At 42.9% G+C, this 12,615-nt stretch overlaps 1 protein-coding gene across 3 annotated transcripts in view; it reads left to right on the forward strand.

The window, feature by feature from the left end:
- Window positions 1–12,615, forward strand: part of CAMSAP3 (calmodulin regulated spectrin associated protein family member 3) — a 165,823-nt gene that overhangs the window by 119,911 nt on the left and 33,297 nt on the right. Inside the window, exons 5-9 of one of the 3 annotated variants that reach the window (XM_089661279.1) lie at window positions 1,414–1,446; window positions 5,856–5,903; window positions 10,101–10,239; window positions 11,317–11,456; window positions 11,566–11,641. In XM_089661279.1, coding sequence (XP_089517405.1) covers window positions 1,414–1,446; window positions 5,856–5,903; window positions 10,101–10,239; window positions 11,317–11,456; window positions 11,566–11,641 — 436 coding nt within the window. The remainder of the gene's footprint in view (window positions 1–1,413; window positions 1,447–5,855; window positions 5,904–10,100; window positions 10,240–11,316; window positions 11,457–11,565; window positions 11,642–12,615) is intronic. The other 2 variants (XM_089661280.1, XM_089661281.1) reach the window with 2 other exon arrangements.

Consider the following 12,615-nt stretch of genomic DNA (forward strand, 5'->3'; position numbering starts at 1 on the left):
TGGTTACTGAACCCAGAGGCATTAGCATGGCATCGTGGAAATTAGCAGTCACAGAAGGAATGATCAGTAGTGGTGACCTCTGTATTTCTCTCATGAGGGGCTTCCTTTAATCTGAGTTTGACTTATAAATTTAACTCTAGCTAACCGCCAGGTATGATCTGTAGGGCAATCTTACAGTTCAGCTTTGACCAAAGTAAGGATGCAAATCTCATAATAGAGGGACCTCTGAGGAAGCTCACAATCCATGAATCAAAAATGATCTATAAATGGTGGAGGGGACCTTTTTTTCTTCTGCCCTTCCTCCATTCATAGAGTGCTTTACATTGAAGGATGCTATAGTACAGCTTCTAGGAATGGAGAAGTGTGGACAGGGTAGGCAAAGTCAGCACTCTTGATGAGTGCATATGTCACATGTTCCTCGGCTCCTATTAACCCCCACAGCACTAGAAGTCTATCATTGGGAGGTAGGGGGGGACCAGAAGACTGAAGATTTCAACTAAATCCACAGCCACCAGTACAAGGAACACTTCACACCGATTATAAGTACTGTCCCTTTGTGCTTTTATTTATTTATTTTTATGTGTCTAGTCTTAGGCTTTAAGCTCAGCCCTGTTCATAGCACTGATATTGTCACACCCACTGTTATAATGCCTCATACAGATACAGGAAGCTTCCATGATGGAACATCACAATTTGCAAGTTGAGGATTCTATGCTGTAGAATGCTGACCAAAATTACTGGCCTTGCATACAATGCACCAAATCATCTTTAATAAAAATCAAAAATGTTCCTAAATGTCCATGCCAACTGATCTGGTAGCAGGGGTGTCCATTTTGTTACACTTGAATACCCCTATATATTTTCCTTTCCTGAGTCTTTTGTCTTGGTGTCATTTTGCTTTTTCTGTAAATCCCCCTTTCTAATAGCTTTTCTTGGCTATTTCTAATCTACCCCCATATTTTCCTGGCCTATTTACCCATTATGTGTATTCATGAGAACGGGTGTACAGGTAATAGTTTGTTCCAGTTTATCCATCTCTGACATGTTTATAGTGGGCATGATTAAAAGATTATGGCTCTTTTTGTATTGGCTATAGTACCCTGTACACCAGTTTTTACAGATGCTTCTCCTGATCTTTTCTCTAGTCATGGTTTGAGGTGTATCATGTATGACCTACACACGGTTTGAAGGCAGTCATTCTGTAGGACCAAATCCATTTTTTATAAAAATGTGGCCTGTAAGTCCAGGGGGACACAGTTCAGGCACCATCCAAAATGACTGCCATCACCGAGCGTAGGCTGACTCTGTTCTAGATCTCCCTTATCTGGTTTCCTTCTACTGCCCCATCTCTCTGGTGTCCTGTACGTTTCTCTTCGTTACTCCACCCTGCCATATTTTTCTCTTTCTCTCCAGTGCCCCTCCCGCTGGTACTGGAAGCTGGTCCCTGTAAGTGGCTTTTCTTGTTTCCTTTCCCTTTAAAATCCTGAGTGCCAGTTATACTTCTTATTTTGGCATACGTGTGCTCCCTTTACTATTGGTCCATGCCTGTGCGGTTGTTCTGTTATGCTTAAGAATGCATGTGCAATATAACAAGACCAGGGTACTTGGCAAAGGGTTGTGGGATAAATTATTGCATTTTTAATTTTTTTTTTTTTTCGTATGCATGCTTTAGCCCCTTCTGAGTTTTATTTTAACTTTTTCATTTGTTTCCATAATTACCTTTTCGATTTGCTTTAGTAAGAGCCGAGCTTTTTAATTTCTTTTTTTTTTTTCTTTTATTTTTCAATTTTGTCTTATTTTGTCCTTTTTTTATATTTTATATTATTTTAGTTCATTTGTTGTATCCCAGAATCCTTTGCAGCCAGCCTGTCCTCTTAGGCCATAGAATGTTGGGACTGTTGTAGTAAAAAGTGGGAAAGAGTTTTCTAAACTGCCCTCTCTAGCTGTCCCAGACCATTATTGTTTTCTTTATGAAATGAATATCACGGCTAAGAGGTGATGCTTTAATAGACCCAGTCCGTGTCTCAGTTTGATTAAATTCATCGTGGCATGCCTGTCATCTTGTATTCTTTTTTTATCTCCATGTTTTTGTGAGAGTGATGGTGCAGTCATTGAGGGTTTAAAGCAGCAATGTCCTGTTTTAGTATGTTAAGGTAACCAGTGGTTTTATTTTACTTGCTAGCCCTGCAGCTACAGATGAACTGCAAGTCATGCATTGTCATCTGATGGCATTCCTATTAGATGTGTAGAAACCGGTTAACCAAGACTGACCAAATGTGCAGTGTCTGGTTAGCCCAAACAATTTATTGCAATACGGCCTTTGAACATGCATTTAGTGTAAAGTGTATTTAATGCCAACTTTTTTTTTATTATTTAACTTTGATTAATGTGGTGCTGTCACTACAGGATCAAACTAATGTAAGCCCAGACTGTGAAAGAAGAACCTTTCTCGAGGTCCCTGTGGTACTACTCCACCACATTGGTAATGACTGGCCACTGCAAGTATCCAATACTTGTCAAATACTGCTCCCCCTGCCGCATGCTGTGGTTCCACCCGTTCTACATCACTACAGTAAATACAGGCTGGTGGGAGGAACCACAACATGGAGCAGGGGATTTAACATACAGACTGCTGGAAAGGTAATAGTAAACTGCATTTTCTTTTACTGATTGGTTTATGTTCTTTTTAATCATGTAGTGACAAGGACACTTTAAAATAGGGAATAATTAAAACTTATGTCAGTTTTTTTCATCTCTTGTTATGCCCTGTTGGCGAGATTACCCTGTCCTGGAGGGACAAAGGACAAGTGGGGAAATAGAATCTTCTCTGTGGAGATAGAGCAATAAAAACCTGACAGGGGTTCTAACTGTTAGGAAAGAAAGTGTTTGGCTTTAGTTACACTTTAAATGTCTGGAATTAAAAATAGGTCACATTATAACAACAGTATGGTATTTTTTTACTATGTATATGGAGTGATTGTAGTAACATTGTAAAATATGACTGTACTCTATTACTATTTATCACCACATGCTCTTTCTCTGAGCTAATTTATTATCAGCTGTATAAGTGATGTAATGTTGCCCATGGAGCTAAGTAGGCTCATTGTTCATTTACTGCTGGAATTGTATTGGTTGCTGAGGAGTGTAATGGCATCCAATCTTCACCAATTATAGGTTTATTAAGTGCAACCTCTCATTTATTGATTTAGCTGCTTGCATTTACAGTCTGTAAGAGAGTTGCATGTATTATTTTTTCCTTAAGGCTCGGTTCACAGTACTGTGACCTGAAAGTTGTATGACTTGCGGTGCGACTTTTCCAGGCAACTGCCCAGCGGTTTGCTGGCGACTTGAGTATGACTTTGATGCGACTTGATGTGCAACTTTCATGCCGTGTGACTTTGCCTGGGTAATCTTCCTGTAATGTTGGATCCAAATCACATCAATATAGATGAGGATCTGACTTGGAAGTGACTTCCATTAAAGTCTATGGGCACAAATCGAATAGAAGTCGCCTTGAAGTAGTACAGGAACCTTTTCTAAAGTCGGAGTGACTTCAGTAGTGCTAGCAGTGTGAACCGAGCCTAAAAGTGAACTAAGGCCCCTATCACACGGATGATCCAATCGGATCCGCCTGTCAGTTTTTCAGGTGGACCTGATCAGATGGTCCATGCATTCCTATGGACCTGTGAGTGTAAACGGACTTGTGTCCATTTACACCCACCTACCTCCAGGTCAGATCAGGCCCATAAAACAAAATGGAGGAGGACTGCGTCCTTTTCCATTTGGGCGGACTATATCAGAGGCAACTGGGTGTAAACAGACAGCAGAGTCTGTTTACACCCTACCGCCTTTAGAGCAGAGTGGGGTCCGTCTATATCCACTCTGCTGAAACTGAGCAGACACGGGTCTGTCATCCACCCTTCTCTGCTCCAATCAGCAAACCGCTTGTGTGAAAGGGCCCAAAGCCTTTAGGGTCCTTTCATTCATTCAGACTTTCTGATCAGGTCCACCTGTCAGCTTTTCAGGCGAACCTGATCCGAAGCTCCATGAGGGGGTGGATGTAAACGAACATGTCTGTTTATACCCTTCTACTTCCAAGTCCGTCCAGGTCTGAAAAAAAAAAAAAGGCAAAAGCATTGCATGGTGGGGGTCAGCACTAAGGCTAAAGAGTTCATGCCAAACACTATGTCCTCAGTGCAGCTCAGTATCACGGAGCCTTTGGTTTTATGAGGCTCAGCGTTACTAAGCTCCCTGACCAGCCATTGTACCACAGGGCCTCATACAGCCAACCTGACAGGCCCCCCCCCCCCCCTCCAAAAAAAACACAGTTTACTAGGCTTTGTTTATGAATGAACACAGTGAGTGATCGGTACCAATCACTCATTGTGTTCATTCAGGAAAGGAAGGGGCTGGTAAATATGACATATTACCCCCACTCTCCATCCTGAAGGATCCTATTGTGTGCTTTCAGCTGCCGGTGATAAGGAGAAGACAGAAGCCAGCAGGACTGCAGAGTGGGGGGCACACAGGGGGGCTTGGGCAACAGGAGGAAATGTATGGTGTACAGCACAGGTGTCAAACTGGCGGCCCTCCAGCTGTTGCCAAACCACAGAGAGGCATTGCAAGATTGACAGTTACAAGCATGACTCCCAAAGGTAGAGGTATGCTGGGACTTGTAGTTTCACAACAGCTGGCGGGCCACCAGTTTGACATCCCTGGTGTACAGGGAGGGTGATGGGTGAGGTGGGGTGGCAATTACTGGAATCAATCCTCTGTATGGCTCTCCCTGCTTCAGCTGAAAACCAGCAGGAGGGAGAGGAGCAGAAGCCAGCTTTCAGCTGCTGCAGAAAGATCCATACAGGGGATCAGTTCCAGTAACTGCCCCCATGCTGTGCTGATTACTCTCCCTGCCCACATCCGAGTCACCTAGTTGCCTGGGCCCCCCTGCTGGCCTGGGCCCCGTACAGGAGGACTGGTGGTACCCCCTTATCCACGGCCCTGATTGCGCCCGTGTCAGAGGTAGGTAGAGCGGCTGAGGCACTTCAGTGATGCAAAGCCTGTTAACCGCCATCAATGGGCATAGCATTGCCGACCGCGGCACCGGCCTGTGTAACAGACGCAGCGTCAGAGACTTGGTGATACAAAGCCTGCACTTCTTCCAGGCTTTACCTCACTGAGCTGACAAATGACCCTCTCGGGTGGCTTCCTAATTGTGCCACGTCGTGTCGTGCCATGTCACTGATACAGGCCAGTGAGGGGTTAATCCTCCCCACAGACTGTGATATAAAAATCTGACCGGGGCTCTGACCATTTTCTGCTGCATCCAAAACTCGGTAAAATGTGGGTTTTAATATCTGAGGTATTCATGCCAGTGTTCAGTTCAGGATAGAAGGCAAATATTCTGTTGTTGGTTCCGTCTCATGTCTGGTGTCTCCAGACGGCATCAATACGCTTTATTGCACAGAGGGGCCTACACAACAGAAATGCAGCATTTTGCCCTGTTATATTGTGGATCCACTCATGGTTTTTTTTGTTCCCTTCAAGAAAAAAACCCGAAAGTCTTCCTTTTTATAAATGAATAATTACACCAGTCTGGTTAAGCTCCCGAGATCTGATATCCTATATATTTACCCTCCCCCTTCCTTTTTATCATGGCTTGCCTCAGGCTAGCAGCCATTTTAGTCTCTCTCATTATACCAGAGGTGCTTATGGCTCTCCCCAGACAAGTGTACCGCTGACTAAAACAAGGACACTTCTGCTCTAGGCCCTGCTGTCCAGACTCTCTGTCTCTCTGTCATTCCCCCTGATATGAAGCTGCCCTGACTTTCTCCGTTGCTCTTTTCCGTTGCGTTTAGCATGCCATCGCTTTTTGTTTAAAGGAGTCTGGGAATAAGCCTCCTGTGGTAACGTATTGTGCACGCCATCATTTTCCAGAATTCTAAAATCTTAGATTTTTTTTTTTGGTATAAAAACATTTATTGTAATTTTTTTCTTTATTTAGGTCAAATCTGAATTTCTTCCTTTTATACCATGTGGTACAAAAAAATTTTTTTTCAGAAGTATACCGCTAACGTCTTTCTGCTATCATTTCGCTATGCAGAAATCTAGATTTGCATATTTTGTGATGTGATATCTCCTGGTACAAAATTTGCAAGGAAACTTCCGCTGTCAGGTGTTTTACAAAATAAATAATGGAGCTTTCTAAAGAGTGTTTGTTTGTTTTTTCTAGTATATTTTTTTTCTCGGCCTTGTCACCTGATCTGGGTTACATGAGGTAAAAAAATAAACATGGAGTCTTGTGAACTGGGCCTGACCGGTGCACTGGAACAATGAGACAGTACTGTTGCCCAGAGCAACCAATCGGAGTCTAAGATTTGTCTAGCCTCAACTGGAAACGTGAAGTGGGATCAGGCTGGTTTCCGTGGGCAACCCATCCAGTTCTCTCCAGGTCCTATATATTGACCTTCTGGGCCTTTGTTATCCTTCTGTACGGAGCTGGCCTAAAGAGATCCTTTCCTGAAAGAAAAACTGGAGCTGCCATTAATTATTTCTTTTACAAATTCTAGTTTCTTGGCCCTTATACTGACTCAGTACTCTACATCTGATGTTTTTTTTTTGTTTTTTTCTTTTTGTTCAGCTTGCCGGATGAATGCGAGAAAATAGGTTGCCTGTCCCATCCATGCTAAACAATGTGGATGGAGCAATCTCCACTGATAGCTATTGTATGCAGCGACTGCGACACCCATGGGTGCCCAACTGCTTCTGATAGGATAGAATTTTCCTCCTGGCTCAGTTAGTATTAAATTCAACTTTGGTGAGCCAGATGTGATTGCAGGGCCAAAAACGGCATAGATTTGGCTAATTGTAGCTGGGTCCCTCACAGAGCAGAGCAATCTGAGGGACCCAACAGGCCCACCCACTACAGGCTGCCTACAGGAAGGGGCAAAGACCAAACCAATCACGCCACACAAGGTGAGCGGGCAGAGAGCGGTCTTTATTGCAGGAAGTTCCTGCTTTGAGGGAAAGTTTCACCCTGGACTATGCACAGATCAGGAAGAAATCCATAAAGTACACCCAAGATTCAAGTAAGAATTCATAGGACTCTTGGATGTCAACAATATTTGCTTTTCCAGGACTTCAGCTTTAAAGCCAACCTGCCACCTAGAATGGCAGCCTTGATTTCCAAAGTCAGTCTGCTGTGAGGGGACTCTGATCCCACATTATGGTAGTTGGCAGACTAGTTGATGGCGTTATTACATGATGGCTGGCTGGAGTGTCTGAAGCTGGCCATAGATGGATCAAAATTCGGCTGATTCAGCAGGCACTGGATGCATTTCGATCCATCTGTGGCCATTCCCAGAGAAATCGATATAATGGTCAACGACTCCTGAACCAGCTTGTTGGACAGTTTTCCTTTTGATCAGTGTATTCTGGCAGCAGAGGAGTTCTCACTGTCAGAATATAAGGTCTCAGCTGGGAGGATTCCTCTAGTCCCCTCACTTGTGTGGGTGGGGGAGTCCATTCAGTTATTTGTGATATGCCTGCAGGCGGATCTGTGATCCGTGTATGGCCAGAAGGAGTCTATGGGGGACTGGTTGCACAGATGGAGCCTGCCAGAGCAAGGAATAAGGTAAGTATTGCAGGTGTTTCCTCCAACCCTAGACTTAAAGTGGAACTTTAGTCAGAAAATTAAGTCCTGCTAGATCACTTCATGTTGGCCCCTTTTGCAGGTATAGCTATGTAAAACATTACAAATAAGTGCCTATTCTGTTTAAAATCCAGTAATACACTGCTTCACCCTGCTCTGCACATGCTCAATTGCTCTCTATTTTTAGGATCTGCTGACAGCCTAAAGATTTACTGCTGCTCAGGGGCTCTGGGCTTCAGCAAAATGGCAGCCCCCAGCCAGAAGAAACAGCAATTTACAGAACACACTATTTTGGTTTCATAATTATTAATGTGGAATGTATGTTTCTTGCTAAAGAACATTATTTTTTCTATCAAGCTGTTATGAGTAAAGTTCCACTTTAATGAGCATTTAACCCCTGCAGTCCAGGGATGCCCCACTGCGAGGGTAGTTTTTTTTTTATATTAACCAGTGCTGGGCCTTAAGGGAAGCCATTCATTATGAATAAGCTAACAACACGCCACAAAGGATATAAAAAATGCGCATTTCTTTTTTTTAAAACCGCACACTACAACACCCAGTATATGTGATGTGGTGCACTGTGCTCTACTGTACAGTGTTGGGATGCTATTCACAATGAATGGCACCACAACACACCACACATACAGCAGGTGTTGTTGCAAACATGATTTTTTAGTGTGCATTGCCACAGTGTACAAGAGTTAATGGGCCCTCATTCTTCTTGCTGGGATAGCTCTAAACTGGTAAAACTTAACCTCTATTTATGTATTGCAGTGGGTTACTGCTTTTGTGCATACACCATTGTTGTGTTTTGCATTGCTTTTGCAAAAAAAAAACCTAAATCTCTTTATTTGTATAGAGCTCAGATGTGATAGCTCATGTTCTCCAATGTAAATCTCTAATACATGATAATTATGTTGTCCTCATCTTGTCCTTGACTTGATATGATGGCTCCCCCTGTGACTGACAACTTGTTGTCTGCTTTTCCAATCAGGCCATCTGCTACCCTTGTACATTCATTGTACACAGCAAGAGCAGTGAAACATGTTTTCATGCCTCTGTTGTTTTTAGACACTTAAACAAGCCATAGATTATGCAATTTTCTTCTGCCATGGGTGGAAGGATAGAAAATTGCTCACCTCCACCATCAACACAGTCAGTGTAGATTGGGGAATCCCTCCCAGTGTGCTATTGTGTCTGTCGATGGGGAGCCTTCCTTGCCGGCAGATCACACAGGTGTTGGTTTACTAAAATTGGAATGTGCAAAATCTGGAGCAGCTCTGCATAGAAACCAGTCAGCTTCCAAGTTTTTTTTGTCAAAGTTTAATTGAACAATCTGAAGTTAGAAGCTGATTGGCTACCATGTACAGCTGCACCAGATTTTGCACCCTCACATTTTAATAAATTAACCCCAGCGATAAGTCTTATGAGCTATATCCGTAGCCATAGCTATAGGCGCTAATCGTTTGGGGAAAAACCCAACAGGCTGGTTGTAAACAAGTTGATCAATAGGTAGAATTGAGTACAACCATGGTTCCCATACATGGATCAAAATTCAGCCAGTCCCGGCTCAACCTGCCAAATTTCGATCCATGTATGGCCGGCTTTAGACATCTAGCACGGGATATCTTCCTTTTGGATTAATGTCTGCTGTGTGGCTTTTCTAATACACTGGCCTTCACAGGGAAAACTAGACCTAATCTCAGCTTTATATTTTGCTCACTTTTAACAACTTTGCCACATATTAGTTCATCGTGTAACAAACCAACATCTGAAGGTGGCCATCTTGTCCTCTGAAGCTCCATTCACAAAATCTATGACTTCACTTTGAGTCTTCCATAAATCGTTTAATTAGTAATAGGTTTTCACTAAATCCACTTTGTGTAATTAGTACTCCTATTAAAGTGATCCATGGATTAAAGAAAGTACACTTTTTTTTTCACTTTATGCAATAGGTCTTTATTCCACTCGTGTAAAGGGAAGAAAATCAGATTTGCTGAACGTTTCTGTTATTTTTGTGGATGTCCTATTCAACCCTTTTAACAAAAATAAATAAATTTATATTGATATGCATTGTTTCATTTCTTTTTGTATTCCATGGCTTGCTGTATGTATGTATTGTGCACTCACCCTTGTAGTGGCTGCATGTTCTGTACACGCACCGGCCTGTATAGTCTTTGACGAGCGGCACGCAGCGCACACAATGTAAAATGTAATATGGCAGGTGTAGTGTTAGATCACACTGTGCACACCACGCTGTAGGTTTATAGAAACGTCTCATCGGTAATTGGTGTCTGTAAAATGCTTGCTAGGGGAATTGTCCACAGTACTACAGATATAGAGTAGTTTATAACTAGTGCATTATGTATTACACAGCTGAGAGCTACACAGTAGATAGGTGGAGGAAGATGGTAGTATTAAATGTTTAAACTGCCTGCTGTTTCTCTGCTAGATCCGGTATCGGAAGGACAAGGCGCTGTCTAGGCAGACCCCTTGCTTCACCTCAGTGTCTTCCATCAGAGACCTGTCTAATGGGAGTGCACTGGCTGCTACTGTGCACTATTACTGCCCGAGCGAGCTCCGGCTGCAAGGTGAGTACAAATTTCATGTGTTTAAGTGAAATGTGATTGAAACAGTGCAAAATCTCTGTTAGAAATGCTAAGGCAAAAGATGAAAAAATGACTGTTAGAGATACTAAGGCAAAAAATGAAAAATGACTGTTAGAGATACTAAGGCAAGCCATAAATATTTTTTTTTTTTCCCATCCACCATAGGTGGACGGAAAGAAAATCACTTGAACACTGACAGACACTGTGTTGATGGTGTAATCGAGCGATTTTCTTTCCTTCCACCCATGGTGGAAGGAAAGATAACCGAGTCACCTAGTGCTTGCCTAATAAATCCCCAACCTGTATACTTATTCTGGTTTAGTGAATTAAACCATTGAAGTCAATGGATTACCATGACAGCCAGGTAACTAACAGTATAAACACTACCTGCCCAGTTAACAAGTGAATGGGCCTTTTAGACACCGTACCTATTAACCTGTTGCCACCCGCATAACACATATGTGCAGTGGTAGAAAGGTGGGCTTTATTGCTCACACGCTGCACATGTTAATCACTTAGTGGTCGATGTCTCTGGGCTTAGAGCGTACTCACAACCCGCTCCCAGCACAGAGACCGAGCTGTCAAAGACAGCTCTTGGTTCCCACTGATGATCCATACCGCCTGTCTGCCACGAAGTGAAGCCTCGTGACCACAGCATGTGTACAGCTCTGTTTGGCTGTAGTGGGACAGTTCATGTAGGCAACCAGGGGGTCAATAAAACCATGACATAGCCACCCATTTTTACCAACAACCCTCACCACCACCACTTCTTTTCAAAAGAGTGATTGTCCTTTTCAGGCAAAAAGGTCTGAAAATTAAAGTCAGATTGGCAGAAAATACAGGAAAAAAAAGATCTTCGTCCTTGTGCAAAGCTTCATGAATTGAGCCTTTTGTCAAGTCTTTATCACTGCTGAAATGTATCCTGAATCCTGAAATGTATCCTGGATGGCATTAGTGGTTAACAAAGTTAATCTGTTTATTGTCCAGAGTTGGTTTTTAATTGCTAACAGGGATCAGTGCTGCTGCTGCTACTATTATGATTGTCTCTGTTTCCTGCAGATGTCTGTTTGAAGGATACTATGTCTGTAGCTGACAGTCTGTACAACCTGCAGCTTCTCATAGATTTCTATGCCCAGCATCTACCTCCATCTTGTCCACTTTCCCTGGAAGACTTGCTCTACGTGCCCGCAGCTTTGCGGGTGAGTAAAAGAGAACACCCTGTGTATACTGCTTGTTGCCCACTTGCCATAAACCATTATATGTTAAGTATGTTGATGTTAAATTGTTTTTCTTTGTTCTGGTCATCAGGTCAATCTTGTTGCACTCTTAGCGGACCTGTATTACTGCTTTGAAGTCGCCAAACCAGAGTTTGTACAGCCTAAAGGTATGCATTTCTGTAGGCTATCCAATTATTTTTCCCACAAATCTCACCTGTAAGTTAAATGGAGGATGTATTTTCTTAAACATTTTTGGGGGAATTAGTGATACACTTCTAGTGATATGGCCCTTTAAGATTGTCTAAACCAAATAAAAACAAATCGCTGCTGCCTATTTCGGTAGCTTTAAGGACACGCAAGGAAGATTCTGGTAGTTGCTAATAGCACTATCTTTACGAAATTGCGCTATTATTGCATCAAATTAAAAATATAATTACCTCCAGTTCATACATAACGAAACTGGAGGTAATTAAGACCAACTCTTAAGTTGGTGCACAGGGACAGGCAGAGTGCCTGTCTCTGTATGCTGTGTAGCAGGTGGCATATATCCATCACCACCTCATCCCCTACCGTCACTGGTTTTTAAGGATGTTGTCGGCTTCTCAATTGACAGCCCCCTTGCAACCTGTGACACTGAAAGAGGGTGGTGCCTGATAAGGATGCTGAGACACTAGTTCACCATTCCTTGTGATTGGCAGTGGACAGATCATATAGCGAATATCAGGCTGTCTACTGGCTTTGGATCCTCCTGCTGTCAATCACGAGTTTACTTGATGGGGAACTAGTGTCTGTGAATCTCCACCAGGCTCTGTCAAACAAGCTTTGAAGATTCTTGGCTACTGCTGTCTGTGTAACAACTGTGGTGGCAGGAGGAAGCTCAACTGCACTGAGGATGGAGTGTCTGTATGGATGCTTCAGTCGCAGTGTGCCGGCACACACGGTGCGTGGCCCAGATTCATGTTCCTACCAGTTTACAACATGTGCCTGAATTTGTCACCAACATTTGTCATGCAGAGGCTTGTTCGGGTTCTAAAGAGTGTCTTTATGAATTCCCCTGATGATTGGGTGGACCAAACATTTATAACTCTGCCCCAAATTACATCACCAATCTAGTCTCCAAATATCACCCAAACAGTACTCT

This window comes from Staurois parvus, unplaced genomic scaffold (assembly GCF_062004578.1).
Source record: "Staurois parvus isolate SC_StPar_1 unplaced genomic scaffold, SC_StPar_1.0 ptg001328l, whole genome shotgun sequence".
Lineage (NCBI taxonomy): Eukaryota > Metazoa > Chordata > Amphibia > Anura > Ranidae > Staurois > Staurois parvus.